The 16,030-nt window shown below is 33.5% G+C and overlaps 1 protein-coding gene and 1 long non-coding RNA gene across 6 annotated transcripts; one reads left to right on the top strand and one right to left on the bottom strand.

Annotated features, from left to right (window-relative positions):
* The first annotated feature begins 6,683 nt into the window (after positions 1-6,683).
* On the top strand, positions 6,684-12,049 carry LOC113730929 (protein GID8 homolog). Of its 5 annotated transcripts, none has more exons than XM_027255925.2 (6): positions 6,684-6,906; positions 7,940-8,099; positions 8,200-8,306; positions 10,170-10,301; positions 10,536-10,692; positions 11,578-12,049. In XM_027255925.2, exons 1-6 carry the CDS (start codon positions 6,856-6,858, stop codon positions 11,697-11,699), a joined length of 729 nt encoding a protein of 242 aa, XP_027111726.1. In that variant the 5' UTR covers positions 6,684-6,855; the 3' UTR covers positions 11,700-12,049. The 5 variants fall into 5 exon arrangements, with proteins under 5 accessions (XP_027111726.1, XP_071935013.1, XP_071935014.1 ...); XM_072078912.1 differs by having other exon boundaries at positions 6,730-6,906; positions 10,524-10,692; positions 11,474-11,808; XM_072078913.1 differs by having other exon boundaries at positions 6,736-6,906; positions 11,474-12,049.
* A 232-nt stretch (positions 12,050-12,281) lies between these two features.
* LOC140037189 (uncharacterized) lies at positions 12,282-13,520 on the bottom strand. The gene is made up of 2 exons (XR_011841114.1): positions 13,338-13,520; positions 12,282-12,985 (listed from the first exon to the last, which is right to left on the bottom strand). It is a non-coding gene; the product is annotated as an uncharacterized lncRNA (long non-coding RNA).
* Between the last annotated feature and the right edge of the window lie 2,510 nt (positions 13,521-16,030).

The raw sequence follows: 16,030 nt of genomic DNA, 5'->3' as shown, positions 1-16,030 counted from the left end.
GCATACGGATATGGATTATACTCGTAAACCAGCACGAGAAGTCTAGTATTAGGAGGACTAGGACACAGACAGGGTATTAGGAGGACTAGTATTCAAATTTTAACACATGAACAATTTTAATCTCCAAATTTTGGATAAAACAAATCTAGTATCTAATTTTTCAACCATTGAGCACATTTAGTACCCTTGATGGATTTTTTCTAAATTACTATCGAAAAAAGTTATTTGATAGCCATATGTCTGGCAACTATTGTATAAAAAATATCAAAAAAATGTAAAATTTTCTTTTGACACTATGTGTCGCATAAAATATCCTTTTGACACTAAATACTAAATTTAAGAACTAATAATTTTATCAAAAGGATATTTTAAATTTTTTTGGTAATTTTTATTAATAATTGCTAGACATGTAACTATCACGTGACTCTTTCAAGTAGTAATTTGGAAAAACAACCGTCAAGAGTATTAAATGTGCTCAAAAGTTGAAAGTTAGGGTACCAGATTTGTTTTCGTTCAAAGTTTGAGAATAAAACTGCTCATCTGTTAAAGTTGGGGTACCAAAACTGCATTTTTCTCATTAAAACCTGTCATTTGGATTGCTATTTTTACGAGTTTTTATAGAAAAATGTGATTTATGTGAGTTAAAAAATGTGATTGAAAAATGTATTCATGAAAAATGTAAAAATTTCTCTCCAAAAAATAACAATCCAAACAAGGCCAAAAAGGATGTATGTGTATAATAAAAAAATTAAAAAGTTTAAAAGTTTACATAAACACTGTGCAAGTATCTGAATGCATGTAGATGGGCAAGGACGAATGCAGTCCAAAAAGGTTCACGATCATGATTTGACCAAAAAAATATAAGGCTCATATCACTTTTTATATATCGATTTTAATATCATGTGTAGGATTGAATTGAACAAAACCTGTCCAAAGCGGTTATTTTGATGACCGTTTGACCTGTATGTATATATTATGAAATTTCTCACATCGGATATTCACACTCCACTCCAACTCAAAGAATTATTCAAACTAGTTGAGCTCAATTTAGACTTGGTTAATACAAACTCGAATTCGAACTTCAATCAAGCAAACTTAACAAGTAGCTTAATTGAATTCAATTAGTTTACAAACTTGAATAAATGATCAAATATAGTAGGATATGGAAAGAAGAAAGGGAATAAATGCACCAAATGCGTACAGACTATTAAATGTCTTCAATCACGATTGATTGAAAAAAAAAATTAAATGTCTTCAATCACGATTGATGAGAATCATTGTAGTATTTGTTTTTAGTAACTGTACAACTAGGACAAAATATTCAAATCACGTAAAAAAGGACTTTAGGTCATTCATGAGTTGAAACAATGAGCCTATTTGTGTGCGTCGTTTGTTACCTGTAAATAAATGTTTGAGCACCAATTATGTGGATTATAAGTGTTAGATTCTAATTAGTAGTATGTGTTTTATGTCAGGGTTGCGATTTCATGTCTCTAAGATAGTTATTTTTTGAGTAAGAGACAATACTTAATGGTAGGTAGTAGTATTCTTGAGAGAAGTTAATGTGGGATTGGGCTACCATATTTTGGGGCTGTCACCATGATCAAAACAACAATTGCCCAAAAATTACAAACCTAGGATTGCAAAATTTTCACTTTATGAAATTGTCTCATAGTTGCGTGACTGCAACCCATGTATCTTCTTACGTCTTGTACTCATGTTAAATAAGTATGTTTGGATTGCCATTATTTGGCTCCAAATTATTTGTTTGCATTACAAATACAATTTTTAAAGCATATTTTTATGGGTAAACAACAAAAAAGCCCCCTGTGGTTAAGCAATCATACATAAAAACCCCCTGTGGTTTCATATCATACCAGTCGATACCCCGTGGTTTGAATTAACCTGAAAAGTGGACGGAAATCGTCAAATATTCGGCGTGTGTCTTAAACGAATTGCAAAGGCGCTTGCATATGCGAAAAACAGATTTCCACCACAAACTTTCACCTGATATGCCTATTTTAGCCTTCACTCTTTAATAATAAGAGACCAGCTTCCGTTTCTTCTGAGTCTTCATTCAATCTGTTTCCAGATTATTCAGTAACTACTGTAGACACCAAATTTTTAGTGTATTTTTATTTACTATTATTTTTATTTTTCATGCTAGTTTTTATTTACTTTTAGTCTTTTATTTTTGTTTTAAGTCATTTTAGCATAGAATTTATTTTTAAAAAAAAGGGGGGGAAACCCGCAAGCGGGTTTCAGGCTATTTAACAAATTACTTAAAAAAAAAAAAAATTACATGCAAGCTGCGTTGAGTTGCACATGCCCATCGGAGGGCCCTATGATGCCCAGCAAACCTCCCCTCTCATCCTCACCCTTCAGGTGAGGGTTTGAGAGTATGTGTTTGATATAAATAGAACAGAAACGCAGCTTTTAGTCATTTTACATAAGGGGGAAACCCGCAAGCGGGTTTCAGGCAGGCTATTTAACAAATTACTTAAAAAAATTTTACATGCAAGCTGCGTTCTTCAAAAGGGTATTTTCGTCTATTCACTCAGCTCCGTCTGTTTTGCCGATTTCCGTCCACTTTTCAGGTTAATTCAAACCACGGGGTATCGACTGGTATAATATGAAACCACAGGGGGCTTTTATGTATGATTGCTTAACCACAGGGGGCTTTTTTGTTGTTTACCCTATTTTTATCATCATAATCATCTTTTTATCTCACATACACTATATCATAAAAAGTGTTATAGTAATTATTTCAAATAATCTCTTATCCAAACACATTATCACATTTGAATGTGTGATAATTAACATTAATTAAATTTTAAATATAAAATTTATATACATGTCATGCATCCAATCATAATAGTGTGTGCACTGACAGTATATATATGATCAACACATTTATCATTAAAATGAATAAATTTTGCATAATTTTGTTTTTTTACATAAATAATATTTATATTAGTTTTTGTAAAGAAGTTTGGATTGCAAAGTTACAATAATTTAGTAGTTACAATATTTTGGAGTACTCATGAATTGTTATTGCAAAATACTTAGGTAGTTATATGTATTGATGTTGACAATATGCGATTAAGTGAGTAGAGTAATTTTTTTTATAAGGGTACAATTAGAAGTTCAAATAATGACAACAACTGTTTACACTAACTTCTAGATTTTATATATTGCATAGATACTAGTGTTTTTTGAACACTCGATGTGTGTATAATAAAAAAGCATAATATTTATAATAAATAAATTCTATATGAATTTTTCATTATTAAAGTAAACTTTAATCTCTTAAGTTTTTTCTACATAAATAATTGTGATTAGGCATGTCAATGGGTTGGGTTTTATCCAGATTCAACACAGACCTAATATATCTGGGTAGGATTTGGATTTAATTTTTCAAATCTAGACCCTACCCAGACCCAGACCTTGTGAGAGAGTCGTGAGTCTGGGTAGGGTTTGATTTTCTAGAATCCATATCCAAATTCAGATCCATACCAGATCTTACCCAAACCCATATATATTTAATTAAATAATATATATTAGTAAATTTATAAAATAGTATAATATTTTATGGCTTTGGATCGAATAAAGTAAGATTTTATGGCATCAGAATCTGCATTTAGTGTTGGTGGTTGGGTGATTGATGAGACTTGTGCCAAATTGCTTCTAGATATGATTGAAACATTAGTGATTACTAATGATTGGATTGAATAAAAAAAATAGTAAATGTTTATAAATTTTCTTATTCAATTATTTATTTACCATCGGCCCTTAGTCAAATGACTTTTATCTCATTCACTATTTTAGTGCTAGATTGCGAGACCTCTACCAACATTGAGATTTAAATAAGAAAAAAGGTACAAAATTACATTTTTTTAATAAGACTAAATATTTATATATGCTATGGTTGTCTTCTTTTTTTAAAAATTAATCTTAGTTGTCATTGTAATTGGTACAAATTTTTTTAAGAAAAGGAGAAAAGATAAAGGCAAACAAATGAAATATTGGATGTAGATGCAGTTGAATCTTTGAAAATATATAGAAGTAGTCAATAATATTTCTTTCTTTGAGTTCACAATATTGCATTCAACTTGTTGAATGTTAATTTTATTATTTGAACTAGGGGGGAGTGCCTGCACATCGCGCGGGTGTTTGGTGCCTGTGGGGAAGGAGGTTTTTTTGTTGAACAAATAATAGTACATTGTGAGAAGAAATAAAACTTAGTATGAAAAGATAAACGATATAATTAATCAATTCACAAAGTGTTACAATAAAATTGTGTCAAATTGAAGGCCATTGATAATGCAGAAAGGCAGAGCAACACAGAAAGTTAACCTTATTTCATAATCCCCACCGAGAGCTCTTTCTTGCTGTTGCTCCAAACCTATAAGATTATAACCAATCTAAACCAATTGGGGTTAGGCAACACGAAAAATGCTATCCTGCAGCTAGGCAACGTGATAAGAGTCACTAATTGTAGATACTCAGAATACACCGACAAAATTAAGGGGGGAACTGAAAAATTGGGGGTGAAATCTAACCTCACGCTGAACCACCAGCAGTAGCTGGGACTGAAGAGCATTCTGAGCTGATTAGTATGAAGCCAAGTAGAATTATCACAATCCTAGAATACGAACAGGGAGAAACTGATAATCAACCATTTAGGCATTAAGATACCAACGGTTCGGCAATTGAATTGGGTGTAATTAATGACGAAATAATAGGTAATTTTAGAGTTGAGTTCGGATGGAAGAGAAAACGATGAGACAAATCGTTGTAGACAAAGGCAAAAGGGAAAACTTAACTCCTGAAGCTGAAAGGGGATAAAATGACTAACGTTTGTGGCTCATACATGTAGATTATAAATGATAGAGAAATAAGTTTCTACCATTGATAGAGAAATCGTTGGCTCATTTCCTAAATCCGATTACCATTCAAATGTTTCAGACAAAGCAACATCTCAAACGGTTATTTGCGGCTGAAAAGGGGAATTATTGGTAGTTAAGGGATATTCCGGTAATTACACCAACATACAAGCATATATAGGTTGTACAAAATGCAAAAATAGTTGCACAATAATTACACATTCCATCAATATCCAGATGGCTCATCAATGACAACTTTAAATGTATTAAAATAGGGTCATTTAAGTAAACATACCCAAATACATGCTTCATTGACTTGTACCTAAAGCTTTTAAACTAATACACAACATTTCACATTCCTAGAAAGCCCCCACCTATGCGGTTGAAATTCAACCTATTTTTTGACCAAAACTCAATCTTATATAGTATAAGGAAACAAAAATTGGATGGTATTTATATTATTTATGAACTCTATATATTTTAAATACATTTTTACCTTAGTACATTCAGAAAATACCCATGGATGACCATTGGATACCCAATCCATAAGGGTTTGGGTATGGACTTATTTTTTCAGACCCAAAAGGGTCTGGACCTGGGTCTGGGTCTAACTAAATTAAATGAGTTTAGATCTCGATCAAAGGGATCCAACTCAAACTCTACCCATTGACATGTCTAATTGTGATATTGATAATTATAATGTTTAGGGTTAGTCATGTTGAAAAGTACATAATTAAAGCAAAACAAGTTTCCAAGATAACTAACCATAAGCATGTCTTTGGGTAGTTAAAATAAAAATAGTTCATACAATGATAAAAATCAAAGTTCAAAAAATGACAAATGATGTCACACGTTATCTTTCATCTAGTCATTGACAACTTGATTAATTTTTAAAAATAGTAGATAAAAACAATATTTGTAATGCTTGTAAGAAGTCCTATCAAAATCAAGAAATATTAGGTTTGCCTGCCATCCGTATCTGAATAAATAGAGAGTTTTCTGAAAAAACCTATTAGAACAGGGTCAGGGTATACATCTTGAATTAGAGATACAAACGAGTCAAATCAAATTGAGTTTTGGTCTAATCAAACCGAGTTTTAATTTAGTTTTATGAAGTTTAAGTTCGAGCTCGACAAACTCAAAATGTAAAATTCGAATTAGAGTTCAACTCAAAATTGAGTTGAGTTCAAGATTAAAAAAATAAAATTATTTATTTTATTTTTAAAAATGAATAAAATAATATTGTTTTAATAAATAATAAAATATTAAAGATATATATGTAATTTTACTATTAAAATAATATATATATATAATCGAGTTGATTAGCAAGATAACGAACTGAATATCTTTGAGTTCGAGTTCAAGTTTAGACTTGAGCGAGTACAAACGGTTCGATTTGTTTGCAACTCTATCTGGGACTATAAATTGCTTCTCATTCCCATATAGGCAACGCGATTTCAATATTAGAAATAGTACGTCATTATCAACTGGGGTTAGTAACTATTCTCAACAATTGCAAATTCTAGGGAAGCATCAAACAAGTCCTATACTAGCATAGACTTTTTCCTGAGTATTTCACTTGACATGGTACGTTTTTTATTATTAGAAATAATCTTTTGAAAAAAAGATATTATAACATTTTTTTTATGTGATATATGCGAGATAAAGAGGTATTTTAAAAATCTGTTTATAAATATAAGTAAATAAATTTGTGTAAATAATCCACGTTGTAGTGTTATATTTTCCTTTTCTTGTTTTCTCCTTCCAGTTTCACCCGCTTCCACGGGAGTACCAAATGCACCTCTAATTACACATGTAGACCAAAATGCCCTAACCCACTGCACAATCACTGAAATTAACTAAATCTAACCGGTTAAAAAAATGGTAAAACCATTAAAAGGAAAGTAGGAGAAAATTACAGCGGCTGCCGTATTTTTAAGCTAGCGGTGGAGTGGTCCTCCGAATTTTGATGTCATTGCTCTGGTTTGTACTTGGCCAACTAGCTGAGATTGAATCCATGGTAAATTTCTCATATTTCCCTCCTTCCAAGTTCCAACTCACCTTGAACGGAAAATTATGAGAAGTTATTCCATTTTTTGCTGACCCTTTATATCTATATTATATATGAGTTGTTGTTTTCTTGATTTTTTGCTGCTCAATTGTTGCTGGATTGTCTGATTAAGGTCTTAATTAAGGACATCGGCATGACATAGTAGCTAATATTTATCAACATTAGGGTTTCTCATTCCTTTCTTGAGATGATTGGATTTTGCTAGGAATAGTTACTAGAATCTTAAAAAGTCGCTTTTTTTTTCCCTATGAAAACACGAGTTAAGCGACAGAAGGTTTTTGCTAGATTTTGAAAAGCGTGAGATAGAATGGTTTCAAGAACATCTATTTGTTCATGAATTTTTTTTTGCAATATAGTAACTATGATTGATTTGATAAACATAAGACCTGAATAGACTGCCCCGACAATGTTAAATAGGATTATATTAAGGCGATCAGGTTTCTCAGCATTAGCGAGATGTACTGTTGAGATTTAAGATATTGGTTAATAATGATGAAGGGCTGAAGGTTATGATTTTCTGCCACCAGTGTTGTGTTTCTAAGTGAAATGGATGTCTTAGAATTGGATAAAGTGCCAGAAACTAAGAGTCTTTGTTCCTCATCCTAGAACGAGGTTTTGATTTCTCAACAGCCGAAATCAGTTCCTGTTTTAGTTCTTGCCATTCTGAGAAAGCTGTTAAAAAAAGACTAGTAAAAAAATGGATACATTTGTCTTTCATCAGCAGTGCAAAATTAGGAGCTGAAGATCAAACTTGTCAGTTACTTTATGCAAATTGTGTCATCTTCAGTGGTATTGTTTCACAATTGACGCGATTAGGATTCTAGTGGCATTGCAGCTGCGAAATCGGTTAAAAGAGTTATATTTATTTTGTGCTGATAGCCTTTTTTAGGATAATTTTGAAGTGTGCAGTGTCACAAATAGGAATACTTATTTCTTTTGGTAACGTGGAGCTAATTTATTTCTAAAACTTTTGTTTTCACAGGGTAGTTCGAAGAAAATTATAACAAAAGAGGAGTGGGAGAAAAAGCTCAATGATGTAAAGATTAGGAAAGAAGACATGAATAAATTGGTAATGAACTTCCTGGTGACTGAGGGTTATGTTGATGCAGCTGAGAAATTCCGAAAGGAATCTGGGACAGAACGTATCCTTATCATTTCTTCAGGATAACTGATTTTACATGATATTGCATTTGTTATCAGGATTTCAGTTGGCATGATTTGCTTTTCCTTATGACTTTATAGCTGACATTGATTTGGCAACTATAACTGATCGGATGGCAGTTAAGAAGGCAGTGCAGTGTGGTAATGTGGAGGATGCAATTGAAAAAGTTAATGATTTGAACCCTGAGGTATGCTATTTCATCTTCTTAATTTTGCTTGTCTCTCACCTATCACCTTCTTTTTTTTTTTTTAAAAAAAAGGGATAAAGTAAAAAAAGCCATCTTTAGAGTCTTACCAACTTTGGGAAGAAGTAGGTGTTTGCATACATCAATAAGTTCTATATTTATGCATAAACTCGTAAAGCATGAGTCGAACTGTATATTGATGTGTTTGTGAGGCGCATTATGTACAATTTTGCAAATTCTCTACGTTCACAAATTGTATATGCCGAGTCAAGACATTGAGATGTTTGGTGATTACAAGCATGAAATTGATACATGTAGATGCAATTGATTGGTGCATGATGCTATTTCTTCCCCATCCTTCTTCAAGAAAGAAATTAAGGGAAAAAAGGAATAATAGAAGAGAAAGAGGAAGGGAATTTTAAAGGAAAGACTAGACCGTTGGTGATAAATCCCTGCACATGTTTCAGCTTAACTTTTATGTTTGAATTGCTTTAATCTACTTTCAAACCATGCTGTGTACTGTTTTTGATAAGATTGCTTTATGAAAATTTAGCTGAATCATGTTTAAGTTAATGATGATGTATATGAAGACATTGTAAAATACTGTCATTAGATTGAATAGATCTTGCCTGTGATTTTTTTTTTTTTTTTTTTTTAAATTTGGAGGATAATATTAGCCTCAATATGTGAAACTTCTGGCAATAGTAATGAGGTTCTTCACATTCACAAGGAAGTCCTGTCTGCATCCTCTGCAATTGCTATTTACTAGATGGGATATAGTAGGAGAATGTTGCCATTTCTTTGGGTGTAATACTGACAGAATGAACTTGGCATCTTGCATTTCCTTGATTATCAGTACCTAGCTGTATCTTTGATGGAATCTTTGATGGATTAATGTATTTGGTTTGATGACTAAGTATTGGGGTTGATTTTGGTTTGAGTATTCGGTTTCATGATCTGTATTATCTATTCTGGAATCAAACATAGATTGACTAACATTTAATAGACGAGAAGTGCTGATTATTTAAGTTGAATAACTTATTTGAAACTAAACAAAAAGGCCTATTGAAAAGTATTTGTTGCTCATGATAGGTGCTAGCCAGATTTTTTTATTATTATGGAGCCATTGCAGTTCAGTATGGCATAAAATATGATTTATGTACTAGGCATGATACTGGAACAATTTTCCTTGTGCAATATTCATTTGACTGAAGATTCCGGTATGTGAAGAAGAAATTTTTTTTAACTCAATGCTACATTGTATCTTTAATGTTAACTATGGTTTTGCCCTTTCATTTCTATGTTCAGTTTCATAGTGCATTACTCCATTCATTATTTGAGTATATCTGTAAAGGAGGGAGACCTTCCTTTGGAAACGTCTTGTTTGTTGCTTTTGCCACATGGTGCTGTCTAAGCACAAGCAAGAAACATGTAAAGTTTGCCCTTTTATTGCTTAAAAAACTATTCATTTATGGAGGAAAATGGTAAAATATGTGTTGAAATAGAAAAAAGGGGAACATATGTGTTTGCATGCTTGAAGGCAAGTGGCATTCTGGTTCTTGGTTCAATTGAACTCATATCACATAGTAAGAAATCAAGAATTTTGTTGACAGAACAGATTTGAGTATGGAGATGTTGCACCTTTTGACATTACATAACACTAGGCTGAAGCTTCATGGGATTTTGTCATGTAAAATATCAACCATGTCCTTCGTTTCATGGAACAATGATTTATACTTTAGTTTGAGATGAGAGTTATTCCAGTATCTCCTATGAATATATCTCTTGAGTTCAACAATTTTGAAGCTGTGATGTTTATGATGTTCATTTCTTTTGATCAAGACATAATCGAAAATTTTCATGCAGATATTGGATACAAATCCCCAGCTCTTTTTTCATCTTCAACAACAAAGGTTGATAGAATTGATCAGAAATGGAAAAGTCGCTGAAGCTTTAGAATTTGCTCAGGAGGAACTTGCTCCAAGAGGAGAGGAAAATGTAATTCTTAGCTTGTTATGTAACGCACTTGTTTATATTCTCCTCCATTTACTAATTCTACCAAATGCTTGTTAGTCAAGTCATGACTGCTTTTCTACATCTTAATTGACTCAATTTCATTAGTCTTTTTTTGGTTACATTTTTGGTTAGCTTGATTTTTTTAAGTATCAAGCTTAATATTCTTGCATTATTTGTCTCAATACTTGATTCTTACTAGAGCAGGACATTTTGCAGCAAAGCTTTTTGGAAGAGTTGGAGAGGACTGTTTCCCTATTAGCTTTTGAAGATGTGAATAACTGCCCTGTTGCTGAGCTTCTGGATATATCCCAGCGCCTTAAGACTGCAAGTGAAGTGAATGCAGCAATTCTTACCAGCCAAAGCCATGAAAAAGGTTACTCTTTATTCTCCAAAAGTGCTTCTGTAAAACTTGATATGATTTGTGGTAAACATAGAAAGAATGCTTATCAGTCTTTTACAAATGTCTTTGATTATTGCCTCCTCTGAAGTTAACATTGAGTTTCAGTTCTTACAGACATGGTAAAGGTTCACTTATCTGTCCTAATGTCAGTGTTAAAGTCATAATCATGCTCACCGATGTGCATTTATTGGCTATTGAGGTTTATAAGGTACAATTCTGAAGAGTAATTAGAGCTGTGAACGAGTAAATTTAAGCCAAGTATTATATGGGTAAAAATTATGCTCGGTCGGCAATTAGTCAAAAGTTGAGTAACTCAGAAACTATCAAGTCAAAACTTTGTCCAAAGTCAACCGTAAGAAATCATAAGCAAGCTCTTTCTAAGCTCATTCGGCTCATATAGTTAAATCAGAATTTTTTTTTTTTTTTTTTTATCTCTTGCCAATCTGACAAAAATTTGAACATTTTGAGTTCAAGGGTAGCAGCATCAGAAGATATCAGACTGCCCAAACATGAAAAAGAGAAAAAAATGTGTACATCATTAGAAATGAGAATCCATATTCTCTGCAAAACAACTTAATCAAACATTCATGCATATTATGGCTCCAACCTTGATTTCCAAGGCTTAGTGGCAAGTGGAGTCAGTGTTCAATGTGAATTCTATTGTTTACAGGTGTGACAGTTATACGCTGACATATTTCTCTTGTGATGTCAAGGAGTGAGATTAATTAAATATCAAATTATTAAAACATTGCAGAAATTTTATTGCGAATGCTCGTGGATACGTACTATATTGTTTGTCGCTATGCTTTAGAAGTTCAACATATCCTTGAATGTTCTCTCATGATGACTGGAAAACAGATCCCAAGCTCCCAAGTTTGTTAAAGATGCTGATCTGGGCACAAAACCAACTTGATGAGAAGGCTGCTTATCCTCGCATAAATGATATATCTACTGCCACCCTTGAAGATCCTGGTGTTTGAAGGACATGGAAACTCCTTGATTGTTGATTGAAGTTATGCCCATCTGGAGGCACTGCTCATTCAACGGTACGACAGCAAAGAGCTGCAATATGGTGTATCTTGGACGAAAGTAGTTGGTCAGTCATTCATGGATGTCATTTTCATTAATTTATACTACTTTACTAGGGTAATAGGTCTCTCCACAGAAAGCCTTGCGGCAGCACAAACTTGGTGTACAGCCAATGGAAACAGTCACGTATTGCTCCGTTCTGTTCCGAATGTGGATTCTTTGCCAATCTCATGTATAATAAATGATACTCCTTGTGTCCACTTTCCTTTACAGTATCATTAATGATGAATTTAGTTTGTTATCTAGTAGTACAACAGATGGGAACAGTGATGGCTCTCTGTCTTTGTATATGTCTGCTTCTTGTCAGTGTGGGTATTAAATAAACGCGTACAGTCACTTATTATTCACAACGAAAAGCGTATCTGCTGTCTATACCGCACGGAAAATTAATAAATTTCTGGGTCTCTCTGTCGCATGTTTATTGTTGCCAATACTAATGTATTAGGCTGTTTTTGAGAGTAGGCCAGGGGTGATTATTTGCTAAAAGGCCACTGGATAGACCATATGTATTAAAGAATCGAAGTTTGGAAATGTTCGTAACTTAATCAAGAGTATAGCCAAAAGGACACTATTTTCGTACTCTTGCAGCAGGTAGCAGAAGAGAATCACAAAGAAAGTACTGTAAAAGGAAAACAAAAACTTGGAAATAAACATGAATGCGACTCATATATGGTAGTAGAAAATGTAGAAACACAGAACTGCGTAAGAGTTAAGACTCCACCCAGATGATATAAATCCAGGTAGTATTATTAGTCTTGCAAGAGCTCTGCAGTTTGGAGTTGGATGGCTGCTGGTAAAACACCGTTGTTGTTTTCTCTCCCGATTCATGACAGCCGTCGTCAAAGTTGAGGGCATAGCTCGAAGGATCATAGTGGAATTTGAATTGATGTTTACCTTTTCCACCACCACCAGCGCTCTTGATGGCCTTCTTCGCTGCTGCTCTTACTCTCCAGAAAAGGCTTCTGCACTGCTTCTTGCTGTAACTGTTCACCCGTGAGAGACTTCCTCCCAATGCCATCATGCTAAATGTACACCGTATATCTTGCTTTTCTCGATATCTCAAAACGAAGAAGAGCCAAACCCTAGTTTCTGAGCCAAAACCATGCCAAAGTAACCTCTTTCGAATTTCGATAGTGCAGCTTTCACAGCAGAGCAAGCGCTTGAAATCTATCTTTATCTGCAATTAGAAGCGCGTCATGGTCAAGAATAAAGGACAAACATTTGGGATGATGTGAAATGGTAGGCAAATGCTCTGCTGGATTTTTTTTTATTTTTGTTTGATGTGGTTCTTGAAGTTCTTCCTGTAGGGGAAAAAGAAAGATATTTCCAACAAAGTTCAGAAGATAGTACCCAAAAATGACTTGCGATGTTACGTGGGAGAGACCCTTTCTACATTTACGTAGAACTCAAAGAGAATACTAAGAGAAAAGCTTCCAAGTTTTTAGTTGATGAGACCAGAAGGAAAGACAAAATAAAATGCAAATGCTGGTGTGTAGTTGTGTTGGCATTTAAAGGAAACTGCGCCCTACCAATTGCAGGCTTCCCCACGGACCACAGTAGCACTGTTTTTTCTCGCATCGGGAGACTCAAATTCCATGATCCAGAGAGAGACAGAGACAGAGACAGTTTGCTATGGGAAGAGAGCCCTGTCCTTGAAGGCCTGAAGCATCACAATCCTAGCTGTTGTTAAAAAAACAGTCCTCAGCTGAATTCCTCGGCAGTTAATAATCAAACCCTCGTTTCTATTACTAGTAGCATATACTGGTAGCATGTAGGTCACATTATTGGATACTACTTCCAGTTACATGGGTGCAACATTTTGGGGAAGCTAAAATCACTTGGGCGATCAGGGCAGCTGATATTTCGGATAGAAGGGAGTAGTTAACTTTTGACAAAGATTTTGAAGTTTTCAAAGATTTTATTTGTGCAAATTTTTAGTTAGAATTAGTTGTGGCAATGTGACTAAATTTTACTAATCACCTTTTGATAATACAAAGGACTCACCCATTAATCCATGATCTGTGATTAAGCACCAGCAGATTTGTTGGCTTTGTATTCATTCCTCTACAGATGCAATACTGGGCAATAAATCCTTGTATAAAGGCGTATTATTTAGTGCCACCTGAATTTGGAGTATGAGGGTGCCCGTTAAGATATATTTTCAGGTGTCATATTTTTTGAAATGTAAAATTAATTAAGTAAAGTAAATAAATACAATGATAGATAAGATTAAATAGAAAAAATATATAAATACAAAGAATATTAATAACTGACTGTTAGTATATATATATATATGGTAGGATATATAAATGTTAGGTTCTACCGGGCATTTCCTTGCCTCTTGTTTGGATGTTTCCTAACAAAAGGAAAAAAATAAAATAAAACACTTGTGCGTCTAAGAATTTGGTATAATTTTGCGTCCCACCAAATTTTGGGTTTTTAAATGGTCAACTTAACTAGTATTTAAGAATAAGTGAGATTCGAAAGAGTGTAAAATCAAAGAGTAAGTATGTGTAAATGCAAGTGGAGCCAAATATAAATCGTCCGCTGTATACTTCTTTTTTTTTTTTTGGAAAAGTGGGAGGTCTTGAACATAGAACCTCCTACTTACGATTCCTCTGCTCTAAATTGTGAACATGTACACTACAACAAAAATTATGGTTTTTAAACATTAAATTAATCTTGTTACATAACTAAATAGTTTCTCAAGTAATTTTTGTGTATGTTGACTTAATGAAAACTACATTAATTATAAATTGTGAATGTGTACACTATAACAAAAAATTTATGCTTCTTAAACAATAAAGTAATCTCCGCACATAATTAAATAGTTTATCAAGTACTAAGAAGGTTCTGATCTAGTGATTAAAATTGAGATCCTAAAAATTAGAGGCTCAAACTTCAAATCTCTATTCTTCCTTCCCCGCTTCTTAACTTTCACTCCTACCCTATTGAAAAAGAAAAAAAAAAAGCTAAATAGTTCCTCAAGTAAGTTTCACTCCTATCCTATGAAAACCAGATTACTTGCTAAGCCAAGAGCTTGGCTGTTTTGGTAACTAATTATCACGCACGTAAAGTGGAGTGCAAAGTACTACTAATCAAATTAATACAACCAGCCAAAATTCATGTGAAATTCCTATTTACGGCCTCGAGTAGAGAGTATCATGTGAAACAATCGGCGAGGAATCTCCTTCGTGATCCATCAAATCAGAAACCCTTTTTCCCTCTAAACTCATTTGTCTCCAACAAAAGATGGTGTGGTAAAATGGGTTCAGAATTGTAGATTTCAGTACTTCTTCTCATTGCAGTAGCCAGTTCGGACTTTGCAGATTCTCAATAAATTCTCTTTTGCCTGAATTTTGGTCCCCTCTCCCTTAGCCCTATTCCCAGTACCTTGATTTCGTTACCCTGGTTAGTGGTTACGGGTGTGAACCAAAATGTTGACTCAATCTGCAAAAACAGATCAGTGATTTTTCGGATCCGCTAGTGCGGATATTCGACATCCAGATATCTGCATTCTGCGGATCGAATTAATCAGATTCGATGCTCAATCAATCCGTATGCGATTTTTAACATTTAAAAAAAAAAACTACAAATCCCAGAGACAAAAAGAAATTTAAATGCATTAGAATTTTAAAAAAATCATGTATTTCATCATATTTTTTTCTTATTTTGATCCAAATAAATAAAATATTAAATATTTAATCTACACTTTTTTATCCACAAATTACATGACAATATGTTTAAAAACTTAACATCATATGCAAAAAAAAGTCTATTATGAAAGAGGACAAAGATATGAAAATAAGAAACAAAAGATAAAGTTATTATAAATTAGTGGATTTAATGTATTCTAAAAATGTAAAAGATACTTTGATATTCGTGGGTCACAAAAAATGATATCCAAATTTGATCTGCATAACTTCTTGATACGGACGTGATTTGGCGGATCGGATATCCGCTGTCTCAGGTTCTTTCGGATCATCTGCACACCCCTATAATAGTGGTTAGTCCCACTTCCTCCTACATCCCCATCTGCAAAAGTGAAGGTGAAATTTTGTAATAAACAAAAAAGTAGTAAAAGAAAAAACCATAAAAGCCAACTGAGGAAGATTGACTATGAATTCAATTTCTGATGCCCCGGGCCCTGGTATAATATTTTCCTCATCTTCCTACACATTGGCTTTCTGTCCTTGGCAGGATATAAATGCACTGATATACA

The sequence above is a fragment of the Coffea arabica genome, chromosome 2e (genome assembly GCF_036785885.1).
Source record: "Coffea arabica cultivar ET-39 chromosome 2e, Coffea Arabica ET-39 HiFi, whole genome shotgun sequence".
Lineage (NCBI taxonomy): Eukaryota > Viridiplantae > Streptophyta > Magnoliopsida > Gentianales > Rubiaceae > Coffea > Coffea arabica.
Note: the sequence above shows the minus strand (reverse complement) of the source record. Positions and strands in the feature narration are given on the sequence as shown.

Bases quoted from the DNA above. Each gene is read 5' to 3' on its own strand.
- LOC113730929 (XM_072078912.1), top strand. From the start codon at position 6,856: ATGTCATTGCTCTGGTTTGTACTTGGCCAACTAGCTGAGATTGAATCC. The intron at 6,907-7,939 runs GTAAATTTCTCA...TTGTTTTCACAG, and splicing joins TAGCTGAGATTGAATCCATG to GGTAGTTCGAAGAAAATTAT. The intron at 8,100-8,199 runs GTATCCTTATCA...ATGACTTTATAG, and splicing joins AAAGGAATCTGGGACAGAAC to CTGACATTGATTTGGCAACT.